The 22,932-nt window shown below is 35.5% G+C and overlaps 2 protein-coding genes across 2 annotated transcripts; both read right to left on the reverse strand.

Annotated features, from left to right (window-relative positions):
* Positions 1 to 9,412: 9,412 nt before the first annotated feature.
* LOC140135436 (corticotropin-releasing factor receptor 1-like) lies at positions 9,413 to 11,138 on the reverse strand. Its single transcript, XM_072156932.1, has one exon. It carries the CDS (start codon positions 10,780 to 10,782, stop codon positions 9,481 to 9,483), a length of 1,302 nt encoding a protein of 433 aa, XP_072013033.1. The 5' UTR covers positions 10,783 to 11,138; the 3' UTR covers positions 9,413 to 9,480.
* A 3,691-nt stretch (positions 11,139 to 14,829) lies between these two features.
* Positions 14,830 to 17,586, reverse strand: LOC140135437 (corticotropin-releasing factor receptor 2-like). The gene has a single exon (XM_072156934.1). It carries the CDS (start codon positions 17,316 to 17,318, stop codon positions 15,990 to 15,992), a length of 1,329 nt encoding a protein of 442 aa, XP_072013035.1. The 5' UTR covers positions 17,319 to 17,586; the 3' UTR covers positions 14,830 to 15,989.
* Between the last annotated feature and the right edge of the window lie 5,346 nt (positions 17,587 to 22,932).

Here is a 22,932-nt window from a genome sequence, read left to right on the forward strand (position 1 = left end):
TCAATCGGACTCACCAAATCAGGCAACCCTATTTGAAATTCACACTCCCTGAGTGGAAGATTAAGAACATGTCTTCCATGTAGGGGAATTCAACTGTAACAGCCCATATTTCTTACGATTAAAAGATTTTTAACCTGCCATAAAATTTTCTTAATGACAATTTTTGTCCATTCTAAACCTTGTCCAAAAAGCAAAGTTCCAATTTTCTGATGACTTAACCCAATTTCCTATGCATGGTGGGAAGGGGTTTAATGATCCTAAGTGAGCAAGTAAGCATGATGATAAACTACCGAGGATCGTGACAAAAATCTGGATGAACTTTGCGCAAATTAAATTCTGGATTAAAAATAATAAGGTTAAGTGGGGAAAATCTAAATGATGCAATTGAGGATAAACGGAAATTTGAATATATGCCAAATAAAGCCAAAATAGCATAAACCTATATAATTTCTATTTATAAAGGTGGCTGTGCACTCAGAAAGTGTTAATTAAAAAGTTGTAAACATTCATGCAAGATATGTAAAAGTACACATTTTTGGAAAGGAAATTAATCAAGGAATCTAAATACAAACACAGATTTGGGGTAAAAACACAGTTTGGCGAAAATTTGTTTACAAACATTTGAAGCAATGTTTTTACACCAAGTATTTGTTTTTAAGATTTAGATTCCTTGACTAATTTCCATTCCCAAAATGTGTACTTTTATACAAGAAAATTTCTGAAAAATGTCAACTGAACCAACAGAAGGAATACATTATCGCCAGTGGGATAAATATTATAAACAATAAAAAATGGGTTTAGTGGCTAATTTTAAAACTCACAATGGTGCCAAACATAATGAAGCTCATTTTGAAAATACATCCAAATTCAGAATTCTTTTGAGAAAACCTGTTTGGTCCAGCAAATGTTTTTACACCAAGTATTTGTTTTTAAGATTTAGATTCCTTGACTAATTTCCATTCCCAAAATGTGTACTTTTATGCAAGAAAATTTCTGAAAAATGTCAACTGAACCCACAGAAGGAATACATTATCGCCAGTGGGATAAATATTATAAACAATAAAAAATGGGTTCAGTGGCTAATTTTAAAACTCACAATGGTGCCAAACATAATGAAGCTCATTTTGAAAATACATCCAAATTCAGAATTCTTTTGAGAAAACCTGTTTGGGCCAGCAAATTAAAGAAGACCTTTTAAAGAATGTTCTTTCGTGATAGGTTAAAAGCAAATTGTCACGTTTTCAAATAACAATATTTGTACCCAGATTAATTGAACCCATACTAATGACAACTGGTTCATCTTGTTTACATCAATCAAAATGTAGGTCACCATCCAACATTAGTGTACTGTTTCTAGAATGCTTTTAAAATAAGATTAATTTTAATGCCAATTTATTGCTAAGGAAGCCCGATTACCTTTTTGAAATAGCTGGAACTATACTGTATTTAGCTGTAGCCATGATAGCGACTAGCTGCGGCGTGGGTTCGAGGCTCACCTCTGCCAAACTAAATTTCCTTTTTTTTAATATAATATTAGAGAAATGGGGCTTGGCGAATATGTATGGCATAGGGTGGTGTGGTCACCATCCTGGAGTAGCTGTACCAGAGTATTTCTAGAGGCATGGGAGGAAGAGGCCAAAGTGATTTGTGAGGGGTGTGGTTCTGAAATTTATTGCCCCAAATAGTGTCATATTCAGTGATTTGGTTGCCAAAGTTACCTTTATAGTATCAGGGTGATCAAAAATTTACATCTGTCATTTACATCTTGGTCATTTAACATCTGGGGATAGCACATTAAATTTGGCTGATTCCAATTAGCGGTAAATTGGGACATGTGTAAGCATTACAAATATGCCAAAAAAATCAGGTGTGAATAAAATTAACCAAATTCATGCATTATGGCTTTAGGCGACCAAAAATATGGGAGGACAGGCTTTCCAAGTAGAGTCAGTCATTTTTGTTTTGTTTTTCCACTTTTTTTTTCTGAAAGTGACTAAATGACCGGGACTAAATGTCCTTGAAAATCTGACAAAATATGAATAATTTTTGCTAACATATTTCAAATATTTTATTCCAAAAAATCATTCAGTCAAAATCAATCAGCCACAAATGCTTACATATCCCAAAAATGTGAAATCTGGGTCAGCCAGGCCTGTAGAACAGTGTCTTTTTTCATCCCCTAAATAATATCACTGATAGTATTTTAATGAAAAGTCACATTGAATGTTTTCAATCTGTTGCCACACATCTCAAATAGCCTGTTATGTTGACCCATGATTCCAATAATTATTTCAGTTCCTGTATAGGATTCTTAACAATAAGGTGTCAATATCAATTGTCACATTCCTGATCTCAGAGAAATTGAGAAATATTCATATTACACAATTAAAAGGGCATTTCATGATCCACAGCCTCATCCCCCCACTTTTCTCCAAAAAAAGTTGAGATTTTTATACCACTGGAAACCTCTGGCTACATAATGTTTATGTACCAAAAATTTCTTGCAGATAAATTTGTTTAGCAAAAATATTGTCAAATTTGAATTTCGTTCTGGTATACCAGATTGAAATTACAACAGTGGCCTATGTGGAGCAGTGTAATACACATAATCATGCATAACTCGCTAACACAAAATCGGAATCAAGTGAAATTTTAGGAATAAGCTTTTTTCGTAGACATCTACTGAAAAATGTCATAATAAAAATTCCCTTTAAAGGGAAAGCCAGCTTCAATGCAGAAGATGCCTTGTAATTAGTTTGGGTGGTGGCATTTTAGGATCACTCTTTTTATGATCCATCATGTTTCATGACAGTCCACCAAACCATCAATGATGAGAACATGCACACAGAAACAGCAAACCAAACAACTCCTATAACTTCCTGTCAATTAATTACTCCAAATTGTTCTGTCTTTTTGTCTTTTGTGCCTTTTAGGCTACCCTTAGCTCATTATTAATATAAAGAAATGCAGTTTTAGTTAATTGGCTAAAACTGCCATCCTACTTGCCTTATACATGCACATTAATTTTATATTAATTCGCAATTTATACTTAATATAGCACATTATAAAATGTATAAAGACTGATATTGTTCAATTATAATAGGCCTACATGTATATAAATTATACCCATATCAAAAATAGGCCCTGAAATTGCATCGAATTTTTCCCGTTGAAAAGACAAAACTGATGTTTAAGATATAAATTATTTCATAAATGACATTTTGAGTCATTTTTATCCATAAAACGATACAGATTATAGGATATTTTTACTTTGACTTTTACGTCCATAAAGGTTTTAATCATGTTATCAATACACTCACATCTCATGCTGTGCTGATCTCCAGGAGGTCTGCGAATGTAAATCTAAGAACGCCTGATAACAAGGATTCTATAATTTTCTTTTCGTTGATATGCTGTGGAAACTATTATAGGCCTGGCATGAACTTTTAATGTCATATTTCCTTCAAACCATAACTTTTGACATTCTCACTCGTTTTCATTCGTTGAAACGGCAAAACATACTTTCTTTTTCTTACAAATCCAATAACAGGTCTATTATATATTTTCACCATAAAAGTTCATAAAAAGTAATTCAAACCAATGCTAGTACCCGTAATCTCTTTAGCAAACAAAGACGATCTCCGAATTAGATCATAGCCAGCTAACGCTGGCGAAAAGAGGATGCTAGGATCACAAAATCCTCCTTTAAGTTCCAACTGATACATGCAACCCCATTAAAGCAACACTGTAACATTTAAAATATGCACTTTTAAATTTTTACACAAAATTATAGTTTTCACTATCACATAATACTGCTGTTTTAGTTTTGAGCCCAACAAATGAGGCAAAATGAAAGAAAACGGAAATATCATTCCACCTGCTATTACCATCAATACGTGTATCAGCGGAGTTGATCGTTAATGAGGTAAATTGGCGCAAAGTGTTATGGCCGTTCTGTATAGATATGTGTACAACAAGCCATTTCAGCCATACGCAAGTTAAACTAAAATTTCAATCATATGGGTTCAATCTCAGGACACACAGTTTTATTAAAGCCATATTATAACATTTGCTGAGGAGAACGCCCTCAAAAAAAATTCTGGTTTTTACACGATTGTAATGTACTTTAGTCAATAAAGATACTCAGCAAAAATCAAGACTTTAGGTGCTGTAGTTTTGTCGAAATCCGAGATTTTGAATAAAACGATGGAACCGGCATTTTATTATTACGATGGAAATATTGGTTGAACACGTATGCACAGTACGTATACGGCGTGCGAGATACACATACACACACACACACAGAGGATCGTACCATATTACAACCGCGGGAGTAACATGCATGGGTGCTAGTAGTAAATTCCAATTTTCTATGCTTTACCTCACTTGTTCGGCTCAAAATTAAAAGGGGATATATCTGACAGTAAAAGCTAACATTTTATGGAAAATAAATACTAATCTATTTTTACAGAAATGTTATAATATGGCTTTAAACTCTCAAATTTTGTCATAAAGACAGAATTTAAGGCTTTGACTTTTGCAGGGTATTTTAGTTCTTTAAAGTTCATTGCAATTGTTTAAACAAATTGAGGGCACTCTCCTCAGCAAATGTTATAATATTGCTTTAAGTACATGTAATGTGGTTGCCATTTTATTCAAATCGTAGACCAGGATTTGAAGAAATGATAACACTCTGAAAGATTGAGCTGATTGATTAATTTTTCTTCAGATTAAAATATAAATGACAATACTATTTCTAAAATAGACAGACATAGATAAAGACAATAAAACAAAAAATTAATAAATAATGGAACAATATATACAAAATATGCCAAGTTAAAATCTTGGCTCAGTTAAAAAACATATTGACTCTGGTCAAGCATGTTTATAAAATTGTGCAGAAATTCCCTTTTTTAAAGAAATGATCCTCTGTGTTTTTAAAGAAATAATCCAGCTCATCAAAAAGAAATTATTTAAGAATCATTCAGGAAAAACAACACAAATTTATAGAAACACATGCCACATTAGAATATTCCACTTAAAATCCACACTACCCCTGTGGAAGATTTTAGAAATATCATCCACAGGGGGAGTAGGAATTTCAAATGGAATGAACACATTACACAGCTCCATTTGAATTTCATACACCCTCTGAGAAAGATTCAACCTGAATCTTCCATAGAGGAAGGGTAAGTTTCAAATGGAGATGCTTTGTGTTCATTCCATATGAAATTCATACTCCCTCTGTGGAAGATATTTCCAAAATCTTCACAGGGTAGTGTGGATTTTAAATGGAATAGCCCATAGCATTTACAACCTCCTGTGAGACTATTGTCTGTCCAATTAACTTAGACACCCAGTTTTTGTTACTTATTTGAAAAAATATCCACTTTCAAAGAAAGTCATGAAAGAAAAGTGTTAACATTCGCTGAGACCTAACGGGATTTTTGTGTTTCCAAAGCATTGAGTGAGAGTTTACCAGAAATTCTATTGAAATTGGAAGCTTTTTCTCAACACTTTAAAAATAATCCGGTAGAAGTTGGGTACCATTATTTTGGAAGGTCTTATTATACAGATTTGTAGGTATTGTGATTTTGGATAGTGAATGGATAAATAGTAAATTAGTTATACTGCTCACCAAAAACATTTTATAAAAATGAAAAATATAATTCAGTTCATAAAATGCAGACAGTGTTTCTAATTGGGATATTTATTCTTAGTGTATTAACTCCGTGATCCCAGCTGTTCCTCAACCAATTACAACAATTCGGCGCGGTATTTGAATCTTGTTCTGTGCATGCTTTTGGCTTGGCCCAATTCCAAGAAAACACAAATTGTATACCCTATGAATGTTCTGATGTTATTGGTGAGGAGTATAATTCACAATACACTCCAGACGCATAGTAACTTGCCCTATCATTTGTTATAATGCACCAACTGTGACATCTTTGGAGTTATGCATGAAATTATTGATTGGCTCCAAACAAAGGATTTGAACATGTGTCCTTCACCGAAATCATGGCACAGTGCAGTCCATTCAATCAAATATTGTCATCAACCTATTTGATCGTAGTGTATTTGTTATGCGTGTGAAACGACCTCACGCTGTAGATTGCAAACATGCTTTTGTTGAATGCATTTGAGTAGACCGCCATTATTGTGAATTAGTAAAAGGATCAAAGAAAAAGGGAGGCATCACTGATCAATATACATGATTACAATGTTCAAACACCCCTTTACTGTAAATAGATTATCCCATCAAAAGTTTCAAGTCATTAGGAATATTCGGCTGGACCCAGATATCTTGCTGTAAATCGGTCAAAATTGAATAAAAGTAGACAAGGAAGAATATTTTGTCATCACTTTACTAATAATTTCTGTTAGGTCTGACCGTGTTTAACAACTTTTCTTTCATGACTTTTTGCCAAAGTAAAAACTTTTCGAAATATATCCTTAAAACCGGGTGTCTAAGTTATTTGGACAGACAATAGAGACAGACCTTTTTTCCTTACCCAAGGAAGCATCCTAAATGGCAGATTATTACCAAGAGGATTCAAATAAAGGCACTATCAGCAATTCTTAATAGACCTAAAAATCATCAAAATTTAGATTTTTTGTAAGAAGGATATAGGTGTGCTGTAATAGTGCAAGATAGGACAAAAATAACCTAATAAAGATCAAATTTGAAATTTTGTAAATATTGTCAGTCTCTGTCTATATGGACACAGTGGCATATCCAGCACTTTTTCAGAGCAGTGGCGTAGCGTGGGTCATCATATTGGGGGGAACTGACCATGATGGGGGGGGGGCACTGTGTCTGATGGGGGAGGCACAAGCCGTTTATCGGCAATTTTCCTATGGGATTTTTTTACATTTCAGATCGATTGGGGGCATGACCACTGTTTCAGAGGGTGGGAAAAAGGGGGTAGGGGTAAGGCAGCTTTCAAGGGAGCAAACTTTGACAAAAATGGGCTAAAAAGTACAGAAAAGGCCTAAAATCTTAAATATCAGGGCAGCCAGCATCCCACAGGGGGAAGACTTCTCACAGGGGGCAGCTGCCCCTTCCCTCCTTGGCTACGCCACTGCAACAACATGAAATTTAATGGACAATTTCCTTTGTCAAATATACATGGGCAGAATGTTATAAAACTTGACTTTCAATTGGTAGTAATACAAATAGCAACTGATAGTACCTTTCCAAATCATATAAAATATGGGAGAATCACTACAGAGCCCATTTATCGACAACAATTTTAAACAAGGTACATACATAAAAAGTATATAATTCAGTAGCGTAGCCAGGATTTTGGTGTGAGGGTGCAAGCCAAATGTTTGTCAAAATAAAAAAAATTGTCCTATTTTTAGCTTTTAGTCATTTTAAAAACACTTTACTCTTTGCTGTCCCCATTTGATCTCTGATTTTTTTTTTGGGGGGGGGGGGCACTCCCTCAAATACTACCTGGCACTAAAAATTCTCTAGCTACAACCCTGACTGTAATACATATAATTATGCATAACTTGCAAATTTTATATCCGAATCAAGTGAAATATTGAAAATAATCTTTTCTTGTGGATTTCTATTGAACTAAGCTGTGAAATAAGCGTCTAAGAATCACATGTATTAAATGTACAATTGTTTTTATTCTCATATTTAATTCTCTATGTACAGAAACACCAAAAGACCCGGAATAATATTAATTATGCAAATTATTCACAGAAATGAAGTGAATTTTTACAAATAAAAAACTGTCCTGATATTCCCTTTTATAATTCAGTCTATATATATTTGAAGAGTATACATACAAAAGCCGATAAACACCATTTGCAAAGGCCACTAACATCTGATGCTATCTTTAAATTGATACCACACTTTAAAATTACAAGGTAAAAGTTTGAAACTATGATCAAAAGTAGCACATATTTTCTTATAATTTTCTTAATATTTAGACACCTATATTGCAAATCGAGAAAAATTAATTGTTTTTGCACTTTTTTAAGGCTACCAATATCTGATGTCACCTTTTAATTGATACCACACTTTAAAATTACAAGGCAAAATTTTGAAACTAGGATCAAAAGTAGCGCATATTTTCATCTAATTTGACCAGTTACATCAAATTTGTCTATACACTGGCAAAGTGACATAATAAATTGGATTAACTACCATAGCAATAGGTGAAAACAATTTTGAATATATCGCACTGCACTACAAGCAGGTTGCACTTATCACCTGTGTATGTCTGCAATCATAGATTGAATTAGACTGTCCCACAGTCTCGGTTCGGTCCGGCCTGGATAATGGAACGATACATAATTACATAATAGCCTACCAAAATATGCCATAGTCCTTCACCCCCCCCACCCGATTCTAAATACACAGCCCAAAACCAATTCTTCTCTCTACACAAATTAGCTCAAATTGATGCCACTACACTGATCACACCTCCTATATTGAACGCTAAAATTCAGTGACCGCTCCCCACGCCGAGACTGTTCTGAAGTGTTAGAGATTTCACTTCCAAATATTCGTTCAACGAAGCCCGGTGATTCTGATGTCAATTACGAAAGCCCCGCCCCAGTTTCAATTGAAATATGGTAGCACAAAGCTATGCCGCAGGATGTGACGCAAGATCGGATGGGACACTTGTCATTGCTTGTCAACAACTGAGAGGTGTTGAGCTCAAGTGGCACGCGGCTGATAGCCCCATGGTACGCGCACTAATAAAAGGCAACCACTCGACTCGGACTTAGGCCTATTGTCCATATGGCGTATATTATCACGTGCGGTTTGCAAATGTTTGCACATTATTTAGCTAGGGAAGCCTTTTCAAATATCCCCGCGCTGCCAAGCTGCGTTGATTGGTCGGATACAATACCGTTGTTTTAGTCGCTTACACAAAAGTTAATGTAGTGAAAACATGGACGTGGTATATAGAAAGATTGCGTGACTCCAAATCCGTAAAAGTGAACTCCCAGCATTTTGTGGGAACTGGAAGTCAAATTGCTTACAGACTGGGAGGGTCCATGTATTGAGTTGATTTTTAATGCTATGTAATCTACATTACCAGTCGTTCTCCATGGACCCGAGGGAGGGTCTAAGATTGAATACAATCCCGGTCTTTTCAAAGATACTAATCATACAGGTGCAAATGATCAGCACCGTGTGTTCAATGCAGAGGTACCGTGTGAACATACCAGTGCAGTGTGGTATAATCAAAAATTGTTTTCACCTATTTATTGATTATTACCGGGGACAGGCGATTTGCGCGGAAAAAAAATAGCAAATTGCGCGGAACTTTTTTTTCAGTGCAAATCATGTATCCCTGCCCATAGGAAAAAAAATAGCCAATTGCGCGGAAAAAAAGTTCAGCGCAAATCGCCTGTCCCTGATTATTACCTAGCTTCGCCAGTGTATATCTTAAATCAAGAAAAATGGATATATGGGTGTTTGCATCTGAACTCTTTCATTTCTTGTCATTCTCAAATCGGAGTATGCTGTTCAGTTTCTACCATGACAACATGATTACCATGGTTACCATTGTTCATTGATGGTTTGCCATTAGCATTGGTATTGTGGTCATCACCTGGAGGAGAACCTAAAAATGATGTTGTTTCTAGTTCCTGATTAGCATTACTGTCTGATCTAGCATTACTCACATTGTTCCCCGATGATCGTGATGTCCGGACTTGACGCGTATCCGATGAGTGAGAGGTGCGTGATCCTCTAGAAGCACGCGGTGAAATACTACTCGGTAGCTCAAAGGGTATTTCTGTTTCCAAATACTGCAAAACTTCTGCATTTCTCAGCACGTAAAAGAGCGCCACAAAAAATCCTTGTAAGGAGCTAACAGTATCGCTCACTGTCATAACCACTTCGAAAGCACATTTCTCGTTCTCAGGTAAACTCGGCAAAATGATAAATGGAATCGCAAAGTTCATTCCGAGTAAAAATGATAGGATTAAAGTTGCTCTGACGAGTCTCCTCTTTGTTTTCATCTCTCTTCTCAACAAGTAACCAAAATGCAACAAAACCCTTATCATCATCATCAAGTTAAGCAAAACTACAAAGTATACAGGGATCAATATACAGAAGATCGCAGGAAGTTCCCAAAATGGGTTCGGAGAATTACAGTCATCCATCTGAACATTATTTTGCCTCAATTTTTCTGTCTCTTTGATAATCGCATATACACTGACCAATGATACCGGCAACCACCACCCGACAAGACACATTTTAGTTTTCATGAAGCGAAACTTTTTAAAGTCATTTGGTAAGGATACCCCAAAGTAGAGCCAGAGTCCTTCTGCAAACATCCAGTAAAAGTTAGCGATGATCGTGAAAAGATAGAAATAAATTCCAACTCCTGAAAATCCAGGTATTTCTTTGATTTGTATCACATGTGATACTACGAAGACAATTGCAAAATCGCGTATAAGAAAAGACAAAATAAAGTTGCAATGAATCCAGTGCTTGGTATCGTCACGATCCAGTAGTTGCGCGGTAGTACGAAATATTTTATCCCGGATCATGATATAGACGAAAAACGCAGCGAGACATGTTGTGATCGACACGCATGTACCGAATAAAAAGAGCGGGTGGTGAACCTTCATGGTGTTAAGTTGACATGTGTTATTAGGAGAAATTGGACAACTGATGTTAGAATTGTTACCAATCATCACTGTTGGTGTCACTTGATCCAGATCAGCTGAAGATGTCCAGATAACAGCACAAGCAATGATTAAACACATCACAACCTGTTTGTAACAAAGTATCATTTCCATGTTGTGACAGAAAAAACTTGCACTTAGTGAAAACAGATGGTAAATGAGAGCAATGACAATAATAACGAGGACGTCAGTTTACTCACATCTTGTTTAACCATGATCATCTGACAGACTGATGATGTGATACTAGCTAGCTAGCTTGTTAGCTTTATCTAACTGGTAGTGTGTGTTACAATGGGCTATTCCATTAAAAATCCACACTCCCCTGTGGAAGATTTTGGAAATATCTGCCACAAGAGGAGTATGAATTTCAAATGGAATGGGCACATTAGGCAGCTCCATTTGAATTTCATACACCCTCTGTGAAAGATGCATCCTGAATCTTCCCCTGAGGGAGAGTGAGTTTCAAATGGAGCTGCCTAATGTGTTCATTCCATTTGAAAAGCATACTCCCCCTGTGGAAGATATTTCCAAAATCTTCCACAGGGGTGGTGTGGATTTTAAATGGAATAGCCCAATGCAGTGTGTCAAAATGACATTTGGTTGGTTTTAAGATACACTGTGAGTGGATATGGTGATAAACTACTGTGGATCGTGACACAAAAATTGATAAACTTGACTCAAATTAAATTGCAGATTAAAAATGCCGGGGTAATAAGGTTAAGTGGACAAATCTAAATGACACAATTGAGGATGAACAGAAATTTATTATGCCATATATAGTCAAGTTATTTTCTAGAATTATTTCTATTTGATTAAAAAATAGGATTAATGGGTGAGAAAACATCAGAAATCTAAAACACACATACAGGTAATTGCCAGCAAACACGGACCATAACTATTCAAATGTGGACGCGTTGTTTTAGATTTTTTGCACCTAAGCATGGATGATGACCCCATTTACATAAATTTTTTTGGATTTTGAATTTTAACCAAAGACTGATTTTTATATCAACAAGGGGACTCACTCTCAAATGCATTATTACGCTGTTTGCAATTAATTGCACATCTCGGCTAAATGGGGATGGTCCCCAGTTGCAGAAACGTCCATTGCTGGATTGTAAACTTTCATAAAAACGTGTGTGTTCACAGACAAACATGGACCCTATGAGCCTTCAATGTATAGTTAGTAGCATCCATGGTTGCCCTGGGTCCGCATTTTATGAGTGAAATGTCATAGGTGGGTCGACATTTGTTGGTGAAAACAAACGTGCACACACCCCCAATACACTTACAAGATCCCCCGTCATGGCTAAAGCCAGGGGAGATATAAATGTTAAAAATGTGTCCAGTCACAGTCAATTAGCCTATTTAAAACCACAACAACTGGTTCCTGATATATTAATGAAGCTCATTTTGAAAATGGAACCAACTGAATAGCTTTTAAACAGGCCGAAAAGGTTGACCCAATATTTGAGTTTCACAATTTTTTTACATTTTTTTTCAATTTTTCCGCCCTCTTTTTTAATAATTTATTTTTGCCGCCCACCTTCTATTGCCACCCTTTCCTTTTTGCTGGCCCTGCTTTTACCACAGGGGGCTTGTGCCCACAAAGCCTCCCTCAATATACGCGAATGTGTTAGCTCCATCAGCACTGTCCAACAGAGTAAATACCTTTTGTGATGGTTAAAACAATTGTCACATTTTCAAAAAATATTCCTAAATTAATTGAACCAATCATAAGTCAAACGATCCATAAAGTTTGTTATTAATCATAATGCGGGTCACAAATCCAGGGCCAGCAACCCTACAGTGGCAGCATCAGAATTGAATAAAAAGTAGCTAATGAACCGACTATACTCATAAAGGTTATATCATTTTGGCAGCCATCCTGAATTTATGCAGGAAAGATGGAATGTTGTTTTTTAGAAGAAAAAAAGAACACACTATTTTGAATAGTACTGCAGGCAGGCCCGTACGCAGGGGGTGATGGAGGTGTGGCCACACCCCAAATGTGCTAAAGTATACAAAAAGTCCAAAATATGACAATTTGCAAGCGTAGCGAGCAAAAAGATTGTGTTTTTTATCCTTTTTTTAGTCAAAAAAGGTCCAAATTTTTGAGGAAAAGTCCACTTTTCACAAAATTGCCTCCCCCCCTGGGAAAAAGGTCCACTATTTCAAAATCAGCACCCCAAAAAAATCAATCCTGCGTACGGACCTGACTGCAGGTATCAACTACAATAAAATATTGGACCTGCCTGTCGTCTATCACATGGAATAGGAGAGTAAATAACAAAAATTCATATTGTTGGTTTTCATTCTTAGTCAGTTAACTAAAACTATTTTATTGAGCAAAGATTAAGTTACAGTAATAAAACCTCCCCTCTAAAATGAACAAAACTTGTTTAAAACTTCATGTCTTCAGTTGCATCACTTTGCACATATGACCCATTCCATGTCAACTCCAGGGATGTGCACCGCAGCACCTCTTCAATTTTTTTTCTTTTTCTGTGTGGTGGTAGATATTGATGAGAAAGTACAATCCCGTAAATTTGAGCTTCATACTCCATTTCGTTTTCCCGTGGCATCAATTTGAAATTTAGGGGGTCAGTGTAAAAATGTGTCGCATACGCCGAAAGACGCACGTTGGAGGTCCATGAATGTATAAAGGAACCCTTTACAACTTTGAAAAGTATGTATCCTGGGGTACTTATTTGTGTAGAATTCAAATCTGGCATCAGAAAACTTGTAACTCCTTTACTTTAAAAGATACAGGGCCCTGAAAATGCAACTTCGTCCATCCAGGACCAACTTTGGGGGGTCAGAACTTCCAAAAGTAAAAATAATTTTATTGTCCATTTTTTTGCCAGTCATTACTCTTATCCAATATTGAGCCTATTCGAATCATTTTAGCTGAGATATTACCCATGAAACCCCAATTGTACATTTTACTCTTATCAATATTGAGCCTATTCGAATAATTTTAGCTGAGATATTACCCATCTGAAACCCCAATTGTACATTTTTGTACATTTGACCCCCATGAATAATGACCAATGTCAGACATTTTGCCCCACCATCAACTTCAGGTATGTTGAAGATATGTCCTTGGACATCATTTCTGAGAAATATTGGCTTTGGGACCATGGACATATTTTGCCTCAACATACCTGAAGTTGATGCCTGGACTCAAAATGTCTGACATTGGTTTTCAGGGGGTCAAAATGTACAAAAATGTACAATTGGGTTTTGTATGGGTAATATCTAAAGCTAAAAGTATTCTAATAGGCTCAATATTGATAAGAGTAATGTCCTACCAAAGGGCTCTGACTGGCAAAAAATGGACAATAAAATTATTTTTACTTTTGGAGTTCTGAAGTTGCATTTTCAGGGCCCTATATCTTTTAAAGTAAAGGAGTTACAAGTTTTCTGATGCCAGATTTGAATTCTACACAAATAAGTACCCCAGGATACATACTTTTCAAAGTTGTAAAGGGTTCCCTTTATACTAGACAAAAATATGAATCAAATACTGGACTCACCAACGATTTTTTTCAGTAACGTTGCGACCCGTTCACCGGGTCTTCATCAGACTGCGCAGAGACTTGACTGATGGTTTGGTCACGTGATGGTCGTGATGGTAATCGGCGAGGATGTTCCCTTTATACATTTATGGATCTCCAACGTCATCTTTTCGCGTTGCGACACATTTTTATGCTGACCCCTAAATTTCAAATTGATGCCACGGGAAACGAAATGGGGTATGAAGCTCAAATTTTCGGGATTGTACTTTCTCATCAATATCTACCACCACATAGAAAAAGAAAAAAATTGAAGAGGTGCTGCGGTGCACATCCCTGGAGTTGACATGGAATGGGTCATATGTACTATGTGCAATACCATTACTGCTCAGGACAAATTATCCTATCATATGGTATGTAACTACGGTAATATTGATTCTGGAACATCCAATGAAACGTTTTTTGTTATATACCTCATATATAGATTCCTGTCATCTGATTGGTTAAAAGTGCAGTCATTGAATTAGCTATGCCCTCCTTTTTAAGAATTACGTAAAAACTGAACTATTCCCGGGCAATAGTCTTTTAAAAGACTATTCCCCAGGCATAGTCATTTTCACATCATCGTAAAAGCGTCCCCGATCAAACTGTATGCACAGCATAAAATGCAATGCCGTGTTCGCATTGCCTGTCAGTTGCGGTGACGCGATCGGTTCATAACGAAAAACTTTCTTTGTAAATTTTACCTTGGCCTATGAACAATAAAATAGGCATTTTAACCAATCAGATGACAAAAATCTATATTAATGAGGTATATAAAACAAATATTGACTGTTTTATTTGGGTCATGGTTAACATTATAGGCCCGCGGTGATCTCAAAACCATGCTATAACCCTCGGCTGCGCCTCGGGTCATAGCATGGTTTTGAGATCACCTTGGGCCTATAATTTAAACCATGCCCTCATAGCAGTCAATATTTGTATACTATGACCCAACTCATCTAGACTATAACAATTAAAATATGGGGAGCAAGTACTTAAGAATAAATTATAGGAATTTTGTTTTACTATCCTCTACCATGTGATAGATGACAGGCAGTTCTAAGTCAGTTAAATATTATTTAACCGCATAGGTCTATGCGTAACATGCACTAACATACATGCACCTCTACAAGCGTGGTACCCGGTATGCGATATCAATACTCGTAATGTTGGGACGTCATCGGCCTGAATAAGATTTATAAATTATTACAAATCACAATTTAAAACATTATTATGTTTTGATGAATCCAAGTGTGTGATAATATTGGATCCAAAACATAATAATGATAAAATTGGATGCTTTACGCCCAATATTTATTGGTCTCGCTATGAGTTTTTAAAATATTAAAATATTGGACTCGACTACGTCTCGTCCAATATTTTAAAACTCATAGCTCGACCAATAAATATGGGCTGAATCGATCCAATTTTATATCAATATATCAAAAAGCATATGTGAATTACTGATTTGCTCATTTATTTGAGGAAGTCCTGCTCCCTTTGAGGGAGTCCTGCTCCCTTTCAAAAAGCTTCACATGTAATATTTGTTCACATTCTCATATTAAATTCTTTATGTTACAGAAACACCCAATATATTAATAATATTGATTATGAAAACTATTAACAGAATGAAGCGAATGAAGAAATTGTAATGTGTTTGTAAAAAAATAAACAATATCAAATCAACATCCTGAAAACCTTTTAATTACCTGATATTCCCTTTATTCAGTCTATATAATATATATATATATTTTGTCATTTTCAAATAGGAGTATTCTGTTCAGTTTCTACCATGACAACGTGATTACCATGGTTACCATTGTTCATTGATGGTTTGCCATTAGCATTGGCATTGTGGTCATCACCTGGGTGAGAACCTAAAAATGACGTTGTTTCTAGTTCCTGATCACCATTACTGTCAGCATTACCAACATTGTTCCCTGATGTCTGTGCTTGTCGTGAATCCGATGGACGAGAGGCGTGTGATCCTCGAGAGGCGTGTGATCCTCGAGAAGCGTGTGATAATCGAGAAGCACTTGGTGAAATACTTCTAGGTAGCTCAATATGCATTTCTGTTTCTAAGTACTGCAAAACGTCCTCATTTCTCAGCACGTAAAAGAGCGCAACAAAAAATCCTTGTAAGGAGCTAACAATATCGTTCAATGTTTTAACCACTTCACCAGCACATTTCTCATTTTCGGGTAAACTTGGCAAAATGATAGATGAAATCGCAAAGTTCATTCCGAGTAAGAATGAGAGGATTAAAGTTGCTCTGACAATTCTCCGCTTTTTTTTCAGCTGTCCTCTCAACAAGCATCCATAATGGAACAAAACTTTTACCATCATCATCAAGTTAAGCAAAAGTACAAAGTATACAGGGGTCAAAATACAGAAAATCCCTGGTAGTTCCCAAAACTGACTCGGAGGATTACATTCTACTTTCTCAGTCTGGTTGTTATTTTGTTTTAATTTGTCCACCTCTATGACAATTGCATATATGCTGACCAATGATACCGGCAACAACCACCCAACAAGACACATTTTAGTTTTCATGAAGCGAAACTTTCTAAAGTCATTTGGAAAGGATACCCCTAAGTAGAGCCAGAGTCCTTCTGCGAACATCCAGTAAAAATTAGCGATGATCGTGAAAAGATAGAAATAAATTCCAACTCCTGAAATTCCAGGTATTTCTTTTATTTGGATCACATGTGATACTACGAAGACAATTGCAAAATCGCGTATAAGAAAGGACAAAATAAAGTTGCAATGAATCCAGTGCTTGGTATCATCACGATCCAGTTGACTGTTAGTACGAAATATCTTATCCCGTATCACGATATAGACGACAAACGCCGCGAGACATGTTATGATCGACACGCATGTACCAAATAGATACAGCGGGAGATGAAACTTTGTGGTATTATCTGCACACGTGCTGTCAGGACAACTGGTGTTGGAACTATTAAAATCTGTAGTTAACATCATCACTGTTGGTGTCACTTGATCCAGATCAGCTGAAGATGTCCAGATAAAGGCACAAGCAATGAGTAAACACATTGCACCCTGTTTGTAACAAAGTATCATTTCCATGTTGTCACAGAAAAAAGTAGCACTTTGTGAAAAACATATGATAAAATCAGACCAATGATTTAACCATGATCAACTGACAGACTGATGATTGTATGATATCTAGCTAGCTTGTTAGACTGATCTACTGGTAGTGTGTGTTGCAGTGCAGCATGTCACAAAACAAAATGACATTTGGTTGGTTTTAAGATAACGCTGTTCCTTTATATATCTATGGTTATTTGTTGTAGGGGAATTCATTGAAATCACTGACTGTGACGGAAGTTTAAGGTGACAAATCAACCACTTCTGACACTTTTTTCAAAACATTTTTATCAAAGCTTAAAGGGGCATTTCGTGATCCACAGCCTCATCCCCCACTTTTCCCAAAAAAAGTTGAGATTTTTACACCACTGGATACCTCTGGCTACATAATGTTTATGTACCAAATATTTCTTGCAGATTAATTCGTTTAGCAAAAATATCGCTAAATTTGAATTTCGTTCTGGTGCACCACAACGAAATTACAACACATTGTCTATAGAGCAGTGTAATACACATAATCATGCATAACTCGCAAACGCAAAATCGGAATCAACTGAAATTTTGGAAATAAGCTTTTTTCGTGGATATCTACTGAAAAATGTCATAAAAAGAGGATGCTAGGATCACGAAATCCTCCTTTAAATGAACATCTCATAATAATGAATGAGGCCAAACATATTTCTGCTTGTCCTTTCCGGACCAACTCTTAATCTTAGAAATCTGGGAAAAATGTGTTTACTACAAAAGAAAACAAATCATAAGTTCCAGGAAGGGGGAATTTTTAGGGTCAAAATTCCATGTGGGGGACAAAGCCCAAGATAGGGAATTCCCCCCCCCCCCTTTTTTTTTGTGTGCCACCACTGCTTGTGGGTCATAAGACAAATCATTGAACACATTCATTTATATCTATATACTACCATATACCTACCTGTACTATCATTTCCAAAACTTGAAGGACAACATTCAATTATTTAATGGTCCAGCGTCACCTTAATGTTTTGAGGAAGTAGTGACTATTTCATGACTCTATTGTCCTCAAGTTCAGGTATATTATTGTAAAAAGGGACTTTTTTCTGTTCTTTCCTTATTTCAACACCTGTAATGTTCACACTTTTCTGCATTCATAGTGTGTAAAGTCAATAATCTTAAAAAGGATAGAAAAGAAGAAAGAGGGGGAAAATTTTAATTTTAGTATAGGATAAAAACTGAAGTATAAAAGTTTTGAGATTAAAAAAATGGAATCTTTCAAATCATACACTAAATAAAAGCATCCACTGAAAATGAACAGCTTTTTAACAGTTAATGACCTGTGCACAAATACAATTTAATTACAAAAGGTTTGAATTATTGTAAAATGTCAACGGACTATATCAATGGAAATTCTAGGCATTTCATGTTTGAATCGGTTTGAAAGCATTTTTACGCGAGACTTGAGGCCAGTGTCTGTCACCACCATGAGAGATTAGGGTTATGGGTTATAAGTATTTAATAGGGTTGTTTAGGGTTAGGATTATGGCCAGGGTAAGGATTAGGGTTGGATTCACAGATTAACAGGGTTAGGCAAAAAAAAAAAAGATTGTTTTCTGGAAAATCTGGAAAAAGTTTTCTTGTGTTTTACTGTACAAATGAATACTGATCCTAATTTTGGAAATTCCAGGATTTTTTTTCTTTCAACATTTTTGACATCCTGAAAAGTTTGTTTCTAATTTCTACACACTTCTAAACTGTTTTAAAAACATGAATGAAGTGGTATACAGTAGAGAAATATCCCAATTCACAACTATTTTGGGCTATTTACTAAGCTAATTAAAGGCATACAGTCATGTTTTGGCTATGACCTTTAAAAAAAAAAAAAATTTAAATACTGACCGACCGACCCTATTCTGAAACAGTTGTGGAATATGGATGGAATGGTGACCCATATTAGTTAATCTTATAATATTGATCAATCAGATTAAGTAACATCAACATATATCCATTGGTTTTGTTTGTTTGTATTGTTTTTCCATACAACTACTTGCTTCATGGGAAGAGAATGACCACTTATCAAATTCTATCATAAATAGAAGTTTGTTTTAATTAAAAAGCTATTCTAAAGCACTATATGCAAAATATCCAGGCTTGTTGCCATGATCACTGAACTATTTACTATCAGTATTGATGTGTATCATTTCCCCATGCATTCCACTCACTGCACTAACTATTTGGTATTATAATATTCCCATCAAATCTGGAATATATAAGTAGACCTACTTTTCAGATGGTAGTTTACGTCAATTCAATGCTGCAACCAGGCCAGTATCGCATATCATAAACAAAACAGACAGCAAGGTTGATTTTTTTAACCAAAGTGCATTTTTGGACTATATAATTATTCAAAGAAAATAGTGTACATTTTTGGGATCAAAAAGGATTTAAGCAAAAAAACAATAGCCAGCACCGGGATTCAAACTCGAGACCTCCGGATAGGGAATCCAGATGAGCAGTCGTTACAAATCTTGATTATATATACTAAAATATTTGTAGCCGTGTGCAAAAAAAGAGTGACAAGTAGACCTTTCAATGGGGGGGGGGGGGGCACTACTATCACACTCTAACATATTTAGGCTAGTGAAATATATTGCTTAATAATATAATAACATAAATTAACTTTTAGAATTATTTCTCACAGTTTCATGTTGACATGAAAAACCAATGACGACATCAACATTTTGTCAATCTTGAATAAACTATATAGACCTAAATAAGACATAGCATAAAAATATGTCACATTTCTGACAATTAAATGAACACAAAAGTGTTAAAAAGCCTATATGAACATACAAGAGAAAAGGACAGTAAACCTACCCATTTTTTCAGAATGGCATTGACAACCTGAACCCATGACAAATTGAACCATATCATCATAATTATACAACATACAAAAACATATTGTTGTCATTTTATGAGAGTATTTCCTGATTTAACAGATCTAAAGCCAGGGTTGGGCCAAGGTAAAAAAAGTCCCCTCAAACCTGCCCAAAATACCAAAAATTCTGCCCAAATTTGGGCCAAGACCACTCAAAATTTCCACCCAAACCCTCCCAGAATTCACCCATTAAGTGTCGTACAAAAAAGGTCCACTTTGAAATATTCATAAATCTGCACACTCTCCCAAAAATATTAAATTCCTGGCTACGGGCTTGTTAAGAATTTTGATATACATTTGACAATTTTGAGAGTCCAACAGTAAGCAAGTTGAGGGTTATTTTTGCACATAAAGTTAATGGTTGACTAAGCTTTAGTCTTGTATTGTGTATGTGAAAGACAAACTTTCGCAAGACATCAATAACATTGTTGTCAGCATATTAGCGACATGGAATAACTTTCCATTGAAATAAAATGTTCACGTACCGTGGTAATTATTTTGCAACAAGACGGATACATCTATTCAGAGAGCTAATACTATATGACAACTCCAATTGTTAATCATTCAAAATTGAAAATTTGGTGAAATTAAATTTCATTGTGAAGAGATATTCAATCAAAACAGTTTTAGGGTAATGGGAGAGGACAGGGACCTTTAGCGTCTTCAGTCAAAAGAATATATATTTTTGGAATGGAAATGGGTCAAGGAATTCAATGGTAATGTCAGATTTAAACCAAAATGTTCAGTTTTGTGACAACATACAAAAAAATCAGTTTGGAGTAAATTAATTTCAGTTAGCTTTTCATAAGTATAGACATGAAGAAATGAAATAACACATCTGGATCTCATTTGACATTTGTGTTTCACGTTTAGGCCAAAAAAAAAAGACTGTTTGCTTGTCCTCCACCGACCGACCCTAATCTGGAAAATCTGGAAAAAGTTGTTTTTTTGTTTTACTGTACAAATGAATACCGACCCTAATTTTGTAAATTCAAGAAAAAGTTTTTTGTTTTTTTGCAGCATTTTTGACATCCTGAAAAGTTTTTTTTTTACAGTTTCCACAAACTTCCAAACTATTTTAAAAACATGAATGAAGTGGTTGGTGGCCTATACAGTAGAGAAATATAGGCCTACCAATTCGCAACTATTCGGGCTATTTATTACACTAATTAATGGCTTACAGCATGTTTTGGCTATGACCTTTAAAATCCCGACCCAAAGTTGTGGAGGACAAGCAAAAGTCATTTTTTTTGGCCTTATTGATCCTATTCATCACGTTATAGTTGACATGCATCTTGAGGGCCAATGTTTTAGAAATATTTGGTAAAAGCCATTATGTACATTGCACTAGACAATGCATCGTCAAAAGAGGAACAAAAATATATCTGCATATGCAACTCATGGTTCGTTTATTTTGAGGGCCGATGTTGATGTCATAAATTTTGAACCCTGTGTACAAGGAAATAAACTGCATGATCTTCAAACAGATACACAGAATTAGATCTGTATCCTGGGCAACCATAAAAAACTTAGCCAAGGGCATAAATAATTTGACTGACGTCATCCAGTATGACATCATAAAGGGAGGAGACAATTGTAAATTCATAAAAACCAGAATAATACCAAAAAAAGCTAAAACCAAAAGAAACAAAAACTAAATTTAAACTAGAACCAAACCAAACTAAATCAAACCAACCGCAAACTTTGTACCAGAACAAACAAAACAAAAGAAAATGTATGTCAAGTTACAAAAACAAAACTAAATTTAACTAGAACCAAACCAAACTAAATCAAACCAACCCCACAAGTAGCACCAGAACAATCAAAACAAAACAAAACAAAATGTATGTCAAGTTACAAAAACAAGTTTCATTCCTGTAGGTTCTATGAAAACCTAAATGCAAAATACATTATTTTGTAGTCAGGATAATTATATGGTAATATAATGCCTAATGCCTAATTACCGTATTCATTCCATTAACCGCCCATGCCCCTATAAGCGCTCACCCGGTGACTTCACAATGAGCAAATAGTAATTTTGTTAATTGCCTATGCAAATCTGGATCATGGTCTGAAACACAAGGCCCACTGATGATGATGATGAATGAATTTGTTGGCCATTTTTTTACGTATATATGACAGCATTCAAGCTTTGACTTACATTTGGCGGACACATGTGTGAAAAAAATATTTATGGGTGAAAACAGTCAACATTCTTGATTGCTTAAATGTTACTAGGGGTAAAATGTCACATATTTCCAGATTTTGGCACTTAAAACCCCTTATTTTTCACTGATTTTGAGAAAAATTCATTTTTTGGTCCAATTTTGGCAGAAAATGGCCGTTTTGGGGTGACAAAAATTTTGACTTGCTAATTTCCTGTGAGTGTATGAACATGAAAACTACTGAGTAGTGCCTATTTTTTTATGCTAATTATGTGACAAAGGTACATTTGTGATATTCAAATCATTAAATGGGATAAATCTGTTTCTTTATTTTTGTAACAGGGTTAGAAAGTTGGGGGTCAGGGTGACAATTGATTTGGGAAAAAATGCAATTTTCGCCTAATTTTGAGCTTGAAAACTCCTCAATGGTATGAGCTATTGAGATGCTTTTTGTGTCTTTTTGTTCAGTATTTCACTAGCTAAATAGTGGTATAAAACTTGACTCAGTTAAATGTACTGA

Source organism: Amphiura filiformis, chromosome 16, assembly GCF_039555335.1.
Source record: "Amphiura filiformis chromosome 16, Afil_fr2py, whole genome shotgun sequence".
NCBI lineage: Eukaryota > Metazoa > Echinodermata > Ophiuroidea > Amphilepidida > Amphiuridae > Amphiura > Amphiura filiformis.

Excerpts from the sequence above, each read along its gene's own strand:
- LOC140135437 (XM_072156934.1), bottom strand. The coding sequence starts at position 17,318 with ATGGAAATGATACTTTGTTACAAACAGGGTGCAATGTGTTTACTCATT.
- LOC140135436 (XM_072156932.1), bottom strand. The coding sequence starts at position 10,782 with ATGGAAATGATACTTTGTTACAAACAGGTTGTGATGTGTTTAATCATT.